The sequence below is a fragment of the Podarcis gaigeae genome, assembly GCF_964106915.1.
Source record: "Podarcis gaigeae genome assembly, chromosome: 1".
Taxonomy (NCBI): domain Eukaryota; kingdom Metazoa; phylum Chordata; class Lepidosauria; order Squamata; family Lacertidae; genus Podarcis; species Podarcis gaigeae.
In genome coordinates, this window is record NC_139678.1 from 97753881 (window position 1) to 97766335 (window position 12455).

The following is a 12455-nucleotide window of genomic DNA, read 5'->3' on the forward strand; positions in this document are numbered from 1 at the left end:
CCAAGGAGATGCCCTGCAGATGTTGGACTACAACTCCCATCATCCCTGCTGGGTTTGCCATACTTGCTTTGGGCCGATGGGAATTGGAGTCCAACAGCATCTGGAGGGCATCTTGTTGGCTGCCCCTGCTTTGAAGTGTTCAGGTAAGTCTTGAAAGTCGGAACAGTGTTTATTCGAAAAGAGAAAGTGTTAAAGGAATGCAAATCTGCTTTGTAATGAAGAGGTAGCATAAAGTGACTGCAAGTACTGAGATTTCTGAAATTGGAACTTTAACCTATTATGGCTTCAGTGGGGGGAAATGGTTTATACTGGTCACACCATGAGCCGGTTTGACTAATAGTATTAGCAGAACATAGTGGAATCATAGCTGATGGGGCAACCCTGTATGATCACAGTTAGGGATGTGTGTGCACACATGTGCAAGAGAAGGGTGACCGCAGTGAAGATACCCCAGAACTTATAACAGAAAAATGCAAAGCTTATTGACAAACAAAATACCGATTCTTTAACTAGTTCATTTGCTGACTTTTGTATACCAAATAGGTACATCTTTGCAGGATAAGGCTTTTAGCCCTTGCTCCATCTGTAAACTCTTATGTCCTTTATCCTCCTTAACTCATTGAAAGATTAGGCTGCCTGAGACTTGTGGTTTCAAAGTATAGGTTTCTGAATTTAATCATAATAATGAGCAGGAAAATTGTTTGTGACTAGACCTGCTTATTATATTGCATTTGACTATTTATGAAAATTCGAGCTTCCAGTGATTCTCTAAAAGCTATGGGAAGTGCTTAACCGCAGGGTAACTTTGAGAAGAAGATTTATGTATCTGCATAAATATTCAATTTAGGTTTTGCTGAAGTTATGAAATGTGGATTTTCGCTCCTATTACTTTGAAGAAGGTGGGAGCTAAATTCATTTTCCATTTTACAGACCTCCAAGTGGATAGAAAAATGAACAGTTCCTAGAAATAAATTTCAAAGAGATAATGGAAACAAAAATGCATTATATACCAAGAATTCATTTGAGAACAATATACACACTTATTAAAACAATGCATTTCACTGTTTCACTTGGATTAATTTTAAAAACTTTTTGTTTGATATTATTAAATATTTCACAATAGCAGCTTTGTGGCCTATGTTTAACTCCTACCATGCTTTGAAAACTGTCAGTGATTAAGGTACTGATTGGTTTGGAAGTTGTATTTCACTTGTGGGTGTTTCTCAAGCAATCTGTCTGCATGGAAATTAAGACTGTGAAAAGCTTATTCTTTCCTCTCCTTTGTTTTACTGTCCCATTTAGAACAGCTGATCTTCCACAGCATATAGAACTGCCCCTTTTACCTCCCTCTCATAATTCAAATTAGGGATTGCTGACATATGAATTTTATTCGTATTTTATATTGAGAGTTGTGGGAAGGAAACCATCCATCCAGGATTACTAGGCAATAAAGATTAGGGCAAAGATGTATAAATGGGAGGAATGGGATCAAAAAAATTAGCAGCTATTGGAAGCCTCTCTTTATAAAAGAACCGGCAAGAGATGGCTGTTTTCTGGATTTTATGTTAAAAGCTGGGACACAAAAAAGTAGGGGAGCATTAAATTCAATGTGAACACTTTCAGGAGGGTGGTGTGTTTGGATTTGATTATGCTGCCTTTAAGACAAGTTAAGTGATGGTTTGTTTTAGCCATGATTTGTTCAACAAGTCACCAAGTATGACACAGCTAAACAAATTCCAGATTATTTCTAAAAAATAAAAAATGTGTTTCGTTTTCCAGCTTCTCTTGTCTTGTGCTTATGTATTTCTAGTATTATCTATGAAAACCTATACATGTCTACTTAGACATAAGGGCTTGTGTATAGTGCATGTGTATAGTGTGGAGTTCTTTATCAGAGTTTTCTGTTTTATTGCACAGCAGAGATTCCCCCCCCCCCCCAAATAATTTTGGGGCTTTCTTAAAGGCAGTTCTCATACGTTACACTTAAAATTGTGTTCTCAGGTGCCCAGAATCCACCCGGCCAGACACAGTCCGCCCATGTTTGCTGCCATGCAAGATGGATTGTGTGGTGACCCCTTTCAGCGAATGGACACACTGCCCTACCACCTGCCAACGTGGTAAGCTGCTTTAAAAGAGGGATAAAGAAGTTCTGGTCAGAACAAATAAACAATCCCTATCATATCAACACAGAAGATAAAGTGATAAGCTTTTGTTTTCGTTTGGATTCAGGTAGTGAGCAATACTATGTACCAAGCACCTTAATCCTATGAATTGGCATTTTGTGCAGCAGTACTGATGCGCACTACTGTAGCTAAAGCATTGCAAGCCGAGAGGAGCTCCATAGGTCTCTACCGCTTACCAGAAACCTCAACCCAGCCTCTGATTTGTTAATATTACATTTTCATCATTAGTTTCGCAGTACTTGCAATCTACTAAACCCTTCACAAAATGTGTTAAGAACACAAGGACCTGTCTACAGATTCACAGTTTAGAGCCAAACTAGACATATTAATTTATGGGTCAAATTAACATGCATGCGATTTAATTAAACAAACAAACAAACCCGACATGTAAATAGCTACAAAGAAGCAGAGCAGCCTTGGAACTATTTCTGTCCTTCTGATGGTAAGTTGCATCCCTGGTGGAGAAATGACTCTAACTCTCTCTTTTCTCCCTCCCATGGAAAACAGCCTTTCTTAAGATGCTGTTTTCATTAGTGGTAGTGGAGGCTTTCCTTGAAATACAAAGGACACAAAAAAGTAGGCGAGTATAAGATAGACAGAGCTGGACTGCTTTGGATCAAATCTTCAATGTTTTCAGCTTGCAAAGGTAGTATAACCATTGCCCTAATCTGAATTGGGCTATGGCTCAATCCAAATCCAGCATAGCCACTCTTTTGCACAGACTTCAATGTCATGTGCATGTTATGGAGCAATAATCTGGAAAAGTTGGAAAATTCTGTTTGAAGACCTTGAATAATAATAATAATAATAATAATAATAATAATAATAATAATAATAATTTATTATTTGTACCCCGCCCATCTGGCTGAGTTTCCCCAGCCACTCTGGGCGGCTTCCACAAAGACCAAAAATACACTTAAGATGTCATGCATTAAAAACTTCCCTCAACTTCAGATGTCTTCTGCCTTCAGCCTTCAGATGTCTTCTGAATGTCAGATAGTTGTTTATCTCTTTGACATCTGGTGGGAGGGCGTTCCACAGGGCGGGCACCACTACCAAGAAGGCCCTCTGCCTGGTTCCCTGTAGCTTTGCTTCTCGCAATGAGGGAACCACAAGAACGCCCTCGGCGCTGGTCCTCAGCGTCCGGGCAGAACGATAGGGGTGGAGACGATCCTTCAGGTATACCTTGAAGATATGGGCTCATTTTCAACACAGGGCTATTTGTTGTTTGTTCTAATTTGATAGGATATTCAGGTTCCCTCTCCCATCTCCTAAAGTACAGAACTGTGCTTTGAGCTAAATCATTGGCTAGTGGAAGTTTTCCCATGTGTCCAGTGGCTTTCTCAGAAGCTCAATTCTAAGTGGAGTTGGTGGTGGCAAAACATTCTAGAAATGTAATGTATTGAGTATCGAACAATCCATAGCCATTTCATCCCCCTTGAGATTTCACAGCAAAACTGCCATCAGAAATGTGGTTTTCAGTGAGCACTGAAAGCACAGGAAATACTTAGTCCAGCTAAGTCATACTCAGAGCAAAGCCACTGAAATCAATGGACTTAAGATGATCATAATTGATTTCAGTGGGTTTACTCTGAGTATGACTTAGTCAGATACAACTCTCCGGAAAAGGTAGTGTCAATATTGTTCTCCCCTCCACCATCACCTTTTTTAAAAATACAAGTCATTCCATCTCAAAATGTGATTTGCACATCAGATAATATTTTTTCCAGATAAGTAGACTTATACATGCTTTATGCAGAAAGTTCTCCTGATTTTTGTACAATAATGCCTATTTCTGTTGAAAGTTATAATTGTTCTCATCATCTTTGCTCTTGTGTTCTCTGCCTCTACAAAAATTGCAATACACAGAGTAAGTATTTCTCAATAGATTTTTCCTGTCATGAATAGTGCTTTAATTAGTTGTTTGCTTTTTGTACTCTCAACAAACTGTATATGAATAAGGAGAATAAATTAACTACTAAATTACTCTGTTTATTAAATAATCCTGTACAATAAAAAACCTCCTCCAAATTAATTATTTAACCTCATTGGCAGAGTTATCATTCTAATATGATTCTAAATTAAAAGTGAGTTGTGGGAATTTTGTTGCTCACTTGGTTTGCTATTAAGATGGCTATACTGGAAGTTCTTTCATTTGTGCTGCACAATGAAAAATGCAACATGATTGGAAGTTTAGAAATCAGTTCATGTTCTATGCATATGAATTAAATAGGAGAGATTATTTAACAAAGACAATATGTAACTAAATGCCTAAGCCACAGACAAAGCAGGAGGCAGTTTTACATATCAGATATTAAATTAAATATCTGCCAAAATAACAAGCAGCTAGGCAAGCAACTTTCAAACAAACAAACAGAACAGATATTGGCATTGGAGCAAATCCTTTGCCTCAGATAAAATATAAAAAGCTAAACTGGGGAATTGGTGTCCAGCTTTCCCACCTATTGCTTGTCCTTCAGCTAAATGTCATCAGACTGTTTTCTGCAAAGAGTTGTCATACACCACGAATGCGCGTAGATGATATTTTGCTTAAGGAATTACAGTGGTACCTCAGGTTACATATGCTTCAGGTTACAGACTCCGCTAACCCAGAAATAGTGCTTCAGGTTAAGAACTTTGCTTCAGGATGAGAACAGAAATTGGGCTCCAGTGGCGCGGCAGCAGTAGGAGGCCTCATTAGCTAAAGTGGTGCTTCAGGTTAAGAACAGTTTCAGGTTAAGTACGGACCTCCAGAAGGAATTAAGTACTTAACCTGAGGTACCACTGTAAAGAGGTGGAAACCAATAATTTACAACAAGAATTTGGAGCAAAACGTAGAGGTCCTGCCAACAGCACAGCACACAGTGGCACCGCCACCAGCAGGGCTTCCTCTTCCGGTCCTAAGGCCCAAGGTGGTTGATATTAGGTCCTTGGGTCCCAAGTAATTTGGAACTTCTCATGCTAGTTCAACCACCTTGTATTGGGTGCAGTTGTTCACTGGCAGCCTGTGCAGTGCTCTGAGGAGCAGTGACACATCGCCCCGCTTGGCTGCCTACTGACCAACTTGGCAGCAGCAGTCTACACTAGCTGCCAGACCATCTTCAAGGACAGTTTCACATGACATGCATTGCTGTAGTCTGGACAATACATCTCTAGGGCATGGAAGGAAAGTACAAAAACAGAAGAACATTCAAAGTGATATAAATAAAAAATGGTTCCGCAGCACATTAGAGACCAACTAAGTTTGTGCTGGGTGTAAGCTTTTGTGTGCATGCACACTTCTTCAGATACACTGAAACAGAAGTCACCAGACCCTTATATATAGTGGGAGGGTGTGGTGGGATTTTTCTCAGAAGCGTAGTAGGAGGTGGGTGATTGACTCAATGGGAATAATAATAATAATAATAATAATAATAATAATAATAATTTATTTATACCCCACCCATCTGGCTGAGTTTCCCCAGCCACTCTGGACGGCTCCCAATCGAGTGTTAAAAACAATACAGCATTAAATATTTAAAACGTCCCTAAACAGGGCTGCCTTCAGATGTCTTTTAAAAATAAGATAGCTGCTTATTTCCTTGACATCTGATGGAAGGGTGTTCCACAGGGCGGGCGCCACTACCGAGAAGGCCCTCTGCCTGGTTCCATGTAGCTTTGCTTCTCGCAATGAGGGAACCACCAGAAGGCCCTCAGCGCTGGATCTCAGTGTCCGGGCTGAACGATGGGGGTGGAGACGCTCCTTCAGGTATGGTAAACAAAGTGATGTGCCTCAAGATGTTGGGGGTGGGGTGGGGTGGATATGGATTTTATTTCCAAAGCAGCCCGACATGTTTTGGCCAACTTGTATTTAAAGGTCTTCAGAAGTTAAATTGGAAAGCAGCCTACAGAGATTCCTGTTAGATATATTTCTCATAAACATTATAATCAAGCACCATATATGACATCAGGTATGGGACAGCTGGGCATCGCTTGAGGAAAATGTCCTCATGAGCCAAGTTAAGGTCCCTGCTGGACCCAATAATGCATGCAAGCATAGATTCACAACACCTGCTGTTTTGTCTTAGTAAACTTGAAAGAGCTTCAGCAAAAAATAAATGCTGCCTTATTTTGGGAATAAGATAGATAACATCATTCTAAATAAAGTGATGTTTGGAAAATTTGGGAAAGAAGTCAGACAATTATTCTTCAATTTTAACATATTTTCCCCATATCTGCGAGACTAATTGGAGTGGATCTCAGCGAGTGGTTGAAGTTGTTTAGATCGCATATAACTGAGTTTTAAAAAAATATGAATTTGGAGTGTTCTTCATATTGGATTGAATTGATGCCATTGCTGAAATGGTTAAAGTTGTGTACAATTTTTTGCAATGTTTTGGCATGTCAGGTTCTGTAAACATCCATATAAATAATAAAAACTTATTTTAAAAAATGGCATGATCTAGATCAGCCTTCCCAAACCTGATGCCCTCCAGATATTTTCAGCTACAAATCCCATTACCTATGAGTATTTACCATATTGCCTGGGGCTGAAAGGAGTTGCAACCGAAAACATCTGGAAGACACCAAGTTGTGGAACAATCTACATAATTAGAGGATTAGAGTTGACCATGGAGATCATAGTTATGGGAAGGGGGTGCCTGCTCCTAGGAGGAACTGCCTGCTATTTTCCATCCATATGGGAACATACAGGAATTATTATTATTATTATTATTATTATTATTATTATTATTATTATACCCCACCCATCTGACTGAGTTTCCCCATCCACTCTGGGCGGTTCACAGCATATATCAAAACATAATAAAACATGAAACATTAAAAACTTCCCGATACAGGGCTGCCTTCAAATGTCTTCTAAAAGTCTGATTGTTGTTTATTTCCTTGACATCTGAAGGGAGGGTTTTCCACAGGGAGGGTGTCACTACTGAGAAGGCCCTCTACATACAGTTGAATTATACAATTCCTGGATATGCAGAATGAGTCCATTATATCCTAATTCATTAGGTCTAGAAAATATATCAAGTAGCATGGCATTGTTTAGCAATAGCATGTATAGAACACCATGCTTAGTGGCACAGATGTTAGATATGAATATACATTGACATCATGTGATGGTTCATCATCATTGCCTATAGAAAGATAACAAGGTTAACACTTTTGGGATTACAGTGGCCAAGGAGACCTGCTGCCCTATCCTAGCAAGTGCCTTCTGTTTCTTGCAATCCACAACAACCAACTACTATCCACATGTATAAAAAAACACAGTTCTGGTTTTGTTTTGTTTTGAATCTTTCCTTGAACCCTCCACAGGAGCAAGGTCCCACACATGTAAGAAGATTGTTGGATTGGTGTAAGAATATGATGCTTTAGATGCCACATGTTTGTTAATCTCTAACCCTCTTCTACTCTCTCTTCTACCTAGAATTTTCAACTTGGTAACAAATGGAAATAAAGTCATATGTTTTACTAGATTCAGTGTAACCAAAGGCAGGATTTGAAGTTTGACACTTTTCAAATCAAAGGCAAAATCACTAATGCATGAAATTACCTAACTGTGAAAGAAAGACAGAAAAACCAACATTTTGCTACCGTTTTAAAATATGTTCTCAGGTAATGCTCCTGCAATGAAACAGTCCCGCTACAGGATTATTATTCATGATGCTGTTAATGGAGGACAGGAATGTCCAGACACCTTGTTTGAAGAAAGGGAATGTGAAGACATCCCTCTTTGTGCTGTGTACAGGTATTATATATATATATATATGTATATAAGAATGTCTAAATATGAGAGTTGTAGTACTGTATTCAAAAAATGGCCAGTAAATTTAATCCATGTTTGTTGATTTTCATTGGGACATTGAAAATAGGCTAATATCTTTTTGGAAATATAGGATGGTATCCAGCTAACTCTTTTTTGTCAGCACATGGAATTTCTACTTGCGCAAGAAACTCCCCCATGTGCTCCTTCCCTTCCCAAATCTGCTCCAGAGGGCTGGGGTGAAACCCATAATAGCTTTAGGGGGCGTACGGGGGCAACAGGAGGAGATGGGGGCAGGTTCCATTGCAAAGGCAGATATTCTTGTTCTGTATACCTTTTATCTTCAGATACAAGCAGTAGTTCAGTTTAACCTGGTTTCTGCAAATCACTGCATTGATGTTGAGTTTGGAAAGCGTGCACCAGCACTAGAATCCAACATCAATCCTCTGACTTTGTGCGGTGGTGTGGTGTCTGCTACCCTTAAACACGTGGTACCGTGTTCACTCCTGGAGAAGCCCAACCTGGATCCTATTGTTTATAACAATTAGCATCTGACTGCAAATACACATTTCTGGGGTAAAGTGGTGGAGAGAGTAGTACAGGAGAGAGTTGCAGGAGTTCCTTGAGATCCGTTTTCTTTAGGTTGAGCATTTTCAGGTTGCGTCCTGCGGCAACCCGGAAGTACTGGAAAGGGTTACTTCCGGGTATCGCCACTCGCATATGCGCAGACGCTCAAAATGACATCACGCAGACGCAGACGCAGGTTGCGTTCTGTTCATGTTGTGAACGGGGCTCCGGAATGGATCCCATTCGCAACCAGAGGTACCACTGTACCAGAGTTCAGGACTGAATCAGCCGTGGTTGTCCTGATGGCTGACCTAAATTGAGACAGGGATGAAAGGATTATGATTCTGCTTCTTGATGTCTCACTGGTTTTTGATAACATTGATCATGGGTTGGGCATTGGGGTTACTGTTCTACAGTGGTTCTACTCTTACCTACAGGGTCAAGTCTAGAGAGTTACACTGGGAGACTGTGTTTGGCCCCATGATCTTTGTGCTATGGTGTGCACCAGGTACATTCCTATTCTTATGTCCTGGGGGATTCCCTAACCCTCCATAGCAGGCTTTTGACGGGCACTGGTACTACAGTAGGAGTATGATTTGGCAAAATTACCTCTTCCCCTCCCCTCTGCTTTCTGGCGGTGGGAGTGTCCCATGGATGAAACTCCATTCACAGAATTTCTGGATTAAAGCCATAGTCATTAATTTATCCAATGTGACCACTTGCTCCACCCCACAATAATAATTAAAGTATAATTCAAACTATGTAATTAGGTTCTTTTTTTAAAAAAGAGCACGCTTTGAAATACCTACACATTGCTTAACCTACTGAGACATCATAGCTATCTTATCATTGAAAAAATGTGTATTGCCTGTTTGAACACTCCAAATAAATGTTTATTTTAATAAGTGATTCACATAACTCTTAAAAGTATGATTGTTTAAGTTAAGCCTGGTGTAAATTTAGGCATGTGCCAAGAGCTTAAATACCCAAAGCACAATTTTGCACTCATCTGTGTGCATTCATCTGTATACTTTTGCAAATAAGGATGCTTTTGTTGGATTGAAGCTCAAATGGATAAATGACCCTGAGCTGGTTCATGGTTTATCATGATGAGAACATGTTGCAGTGAGCCTAAGGCTGATTCATGCTCTTCCTCTCCTCTTCCAGGGCAGCCACAATAAGAATATCTGAAGCTTCTGCTTCTGCTTTTGAGCATACTTATGTTTAGCTAAACTGTGGTTTGCTGAAGCAGACTCGCGTTCTGAAGTTGGCTTAAAAAAACAAACACAATTGCTAAGATTAACAACATTTTGTCAGGTTTTGAAGAAAGAATGAGCTGTGGCTGGCTAATCAAAAGCTTCAGATCTGATCATGGCAGCAGCAGATGAGGAGAGAGGGGGTGGATTTCATGAGCAGGAGGCTTGCTGCAGATGAAGCCATACTTTTTCATGTCCAAACCTGCCCATTTAACCAGTAGAAATATATGTTGTTCTTCACCTAAGTGAATGAGAGAACGCCTTCACTCCTTCTATAGCAGGAGTGAGAAGTCTTCTCCAGCCTGAGGGACACGTTTTGTCATGAACCACCTTCCAGGGTCTGCATGCCAGTGGTGAGCATGGCTGGAGGTGCAGGGTGATGGATGGGTTATTGTATCGAGATAAATAAGGTGTCATTTATTGCAAATATAGGCTTCAATCAGAGGAGCCTTGGTATGTTCCAAATGTTTTGCATTGCGTCCCAAATCATCACAGCCAATGTCCAGAGAAGGAGAGACTTGGTGTTTAAAGGGTCAGGAGAATGAGGCTGAATCAGAAGCTGTAATTAATGGATTGTTCTTTTCTGAAACAAATAAGTAAATCAGAGTATATAATCATAGCTCTTCTTTTGTTACAATTCCAGCTGGAAGATCCACAAGTGGAGCTGGTGTATGTTGGTGCCAGATTCTGTAAGACAAGGTGTGCTAGGAGTCAATGAAGCATGTGGTCATGGTTTGCAGTCAAGAGGTAAGAATGCACATTTTGAAATGCTTGTTTCCAGAATATTTTTTTTGTTAGCTGGCTGCACCTTATGCCATCTAACACTTGGGCTTACAGTGGAGTGGGAAGCTACCTTTTTTTGGCATTCAGCCATTCCTCCAAAGGCCAGAAGTAGGCATAGCTTATTGTATATGTGTGTGTATGGATACAAGCTATAGAAACAGCAGACATATGCACATGCAGACAACACACACACATGCACACACCCTCACACACCACCCATACACATTCATGCACATTTAGCACACACACAGTCTTTCTCACATACAACATTGCACACACGCACGTACGCACACACACACATAGGTATACACAATCAGCATCACAGCCCTGGGATGGAGAGAGCTGGAAAGTTACGTGCATAGTAAAATGCAATCTTTCCCCCTACCACTTGTACCAGTGCTGGGATACGGGTGGAATGCTGCCTTTTACTCAGAGAATAATGGGGTTATTTCCAACCGCACCACTGTGGTGCTAAGCGCTAAAGTTGGAGAGAAAAGATCCAGTCTTAGTTCTAATCAGCACAGCACTAAGATGGGAGATAAAGCCCGCTGCTTATACTTTAAGAATACCTATACTTCTCATTTATTGCCTCCCACTTTGCTTTGTACTTTCCTTGGGTTTTTATGAAGCCATTCTGGTGACTGTTTTGGTTTTTCTTTAGTATTGTTAGTGTTACTGTATTATGATTTACTAGTGTTGTTTCCTGTTTCAAGTCTTAATAATAAAATGTTGTTTTTTTTAAAAAAATGGGGTTTTGTAATCTTAGTGGTGTGGTGATTAGTGCAAAGATCAGAGATTTAAGATCCTTCTACCTTCTCTTTATTTAAGATTTATTTTATGAGGCCTTTGTTGGCCACTGATAAATCAGTTGGTTTCTTTTAAACTTGTCTGTTAATCACCTAATGACTGCTGTTTTGTTTTGAGTGGTGATTTTATTGAACTTCTGGTTTGTAAAGTAATTTAGTAATTTATGCAGAATTTTTAATGCAGAATCCAGTCACAAATAATTGACACGGGCAGGAAGAGGAATATAGATGCTGATGTGTCTATACACGATGCAAGAGAAGTGCATGCAACAAAAGTGTCGGTCAAGGCGCTTCCTAAAATACCGTATTCCATTGCTGACTCAAGAATGGATACAATGGAAATGGTTGTCAATAATTAACTCCATGCTTTCTGAGGAATGACAAAAACTGTAGGAGAACTTGTCTTCCAAAAAGCATGTTATTGCATATTTTAGTATGACTTGTTGGCTCTATGAGTATTAGTTCCTGGAGCATAATAATTAAATTATAAAAGTGCAACTTTGAGAGCACTAATGTGGGAACCTGAAACAGACTGGTGCTATTGAGAGGTTAAGCACACCCTTTGATAACAGTTTTAGTACAGTAGCTGAGGTATCTTGTTGTTAGTCATTCCTGCTGGAAAAACAAACAAAACACTTTAATGAAAGGTTATCCCAGTAGAAGATGATCACATGTACAGTACCATATGTTAGAAAGTTTAGAATTTCAGTTTTTAGTGATGAGCTGTAATTTGGGAGCAATAAAAAAAGTCTGGGCAGGGAATTGAAGTAAGTAAATGTTTTAGAAAAATAGAGAATAAAGTTACCTGGGAGGTTTGGCTGCACGGATTTTCATTTCAGAGGTATGAAGGCAGTTGCTTCTATTGGAATACCATTCCAGATTTATTTCTCTTTCTATTTGCTTTATGATTTGTTGTTCTTGGTTTCTTTTCCCAGTAGATATGTGAGCTGTCTGGATTCATTGTCAAAACTTTAAATCCTTTTGTAAGACTTAGGTTGGTTTTTGTTGTTGGGGTTTTTTAAAGATAAAAAGATTCCAAAACAAAAACTCTTACACTTTCCAAGTTGATGTTCAACATCTCCCTCTGCAAATCTGAGTT

The 12455-nt window shown here is 39.6% G+C and overlaps 1 protein-coding gene across 10 annotated transcripts in view; it reads left to right on the forward strand.

Annotated features, from left to right (window-relative positions):
- THSD7B (thrombospondin type 1 domain containing 7B) overlaps positions 1–12455 on the forward strand; it is a 603973-nt gene that overhangs the window by 462415 nt on the left and 129103 nt on the right. For all 10 annotated transcript variants that reach the window (XM_083703772.1, XM_083703773.1, XM_083703769.1 and 7 more), the window contains 3 exons: positions 2002–2117; positions 7797–7929; positions 10411–10514. In XM_083703772.1, the coding sequence (XP_083559898.1) occupies positions 2002–2117; positions 7797–7929; positions 10411–10514 (353 nt within the window). The remainder of the gene's footprint in view (positions 1–2001; positions 2118–7796; positions 7930–10410; positions 10515–12455) is intronic.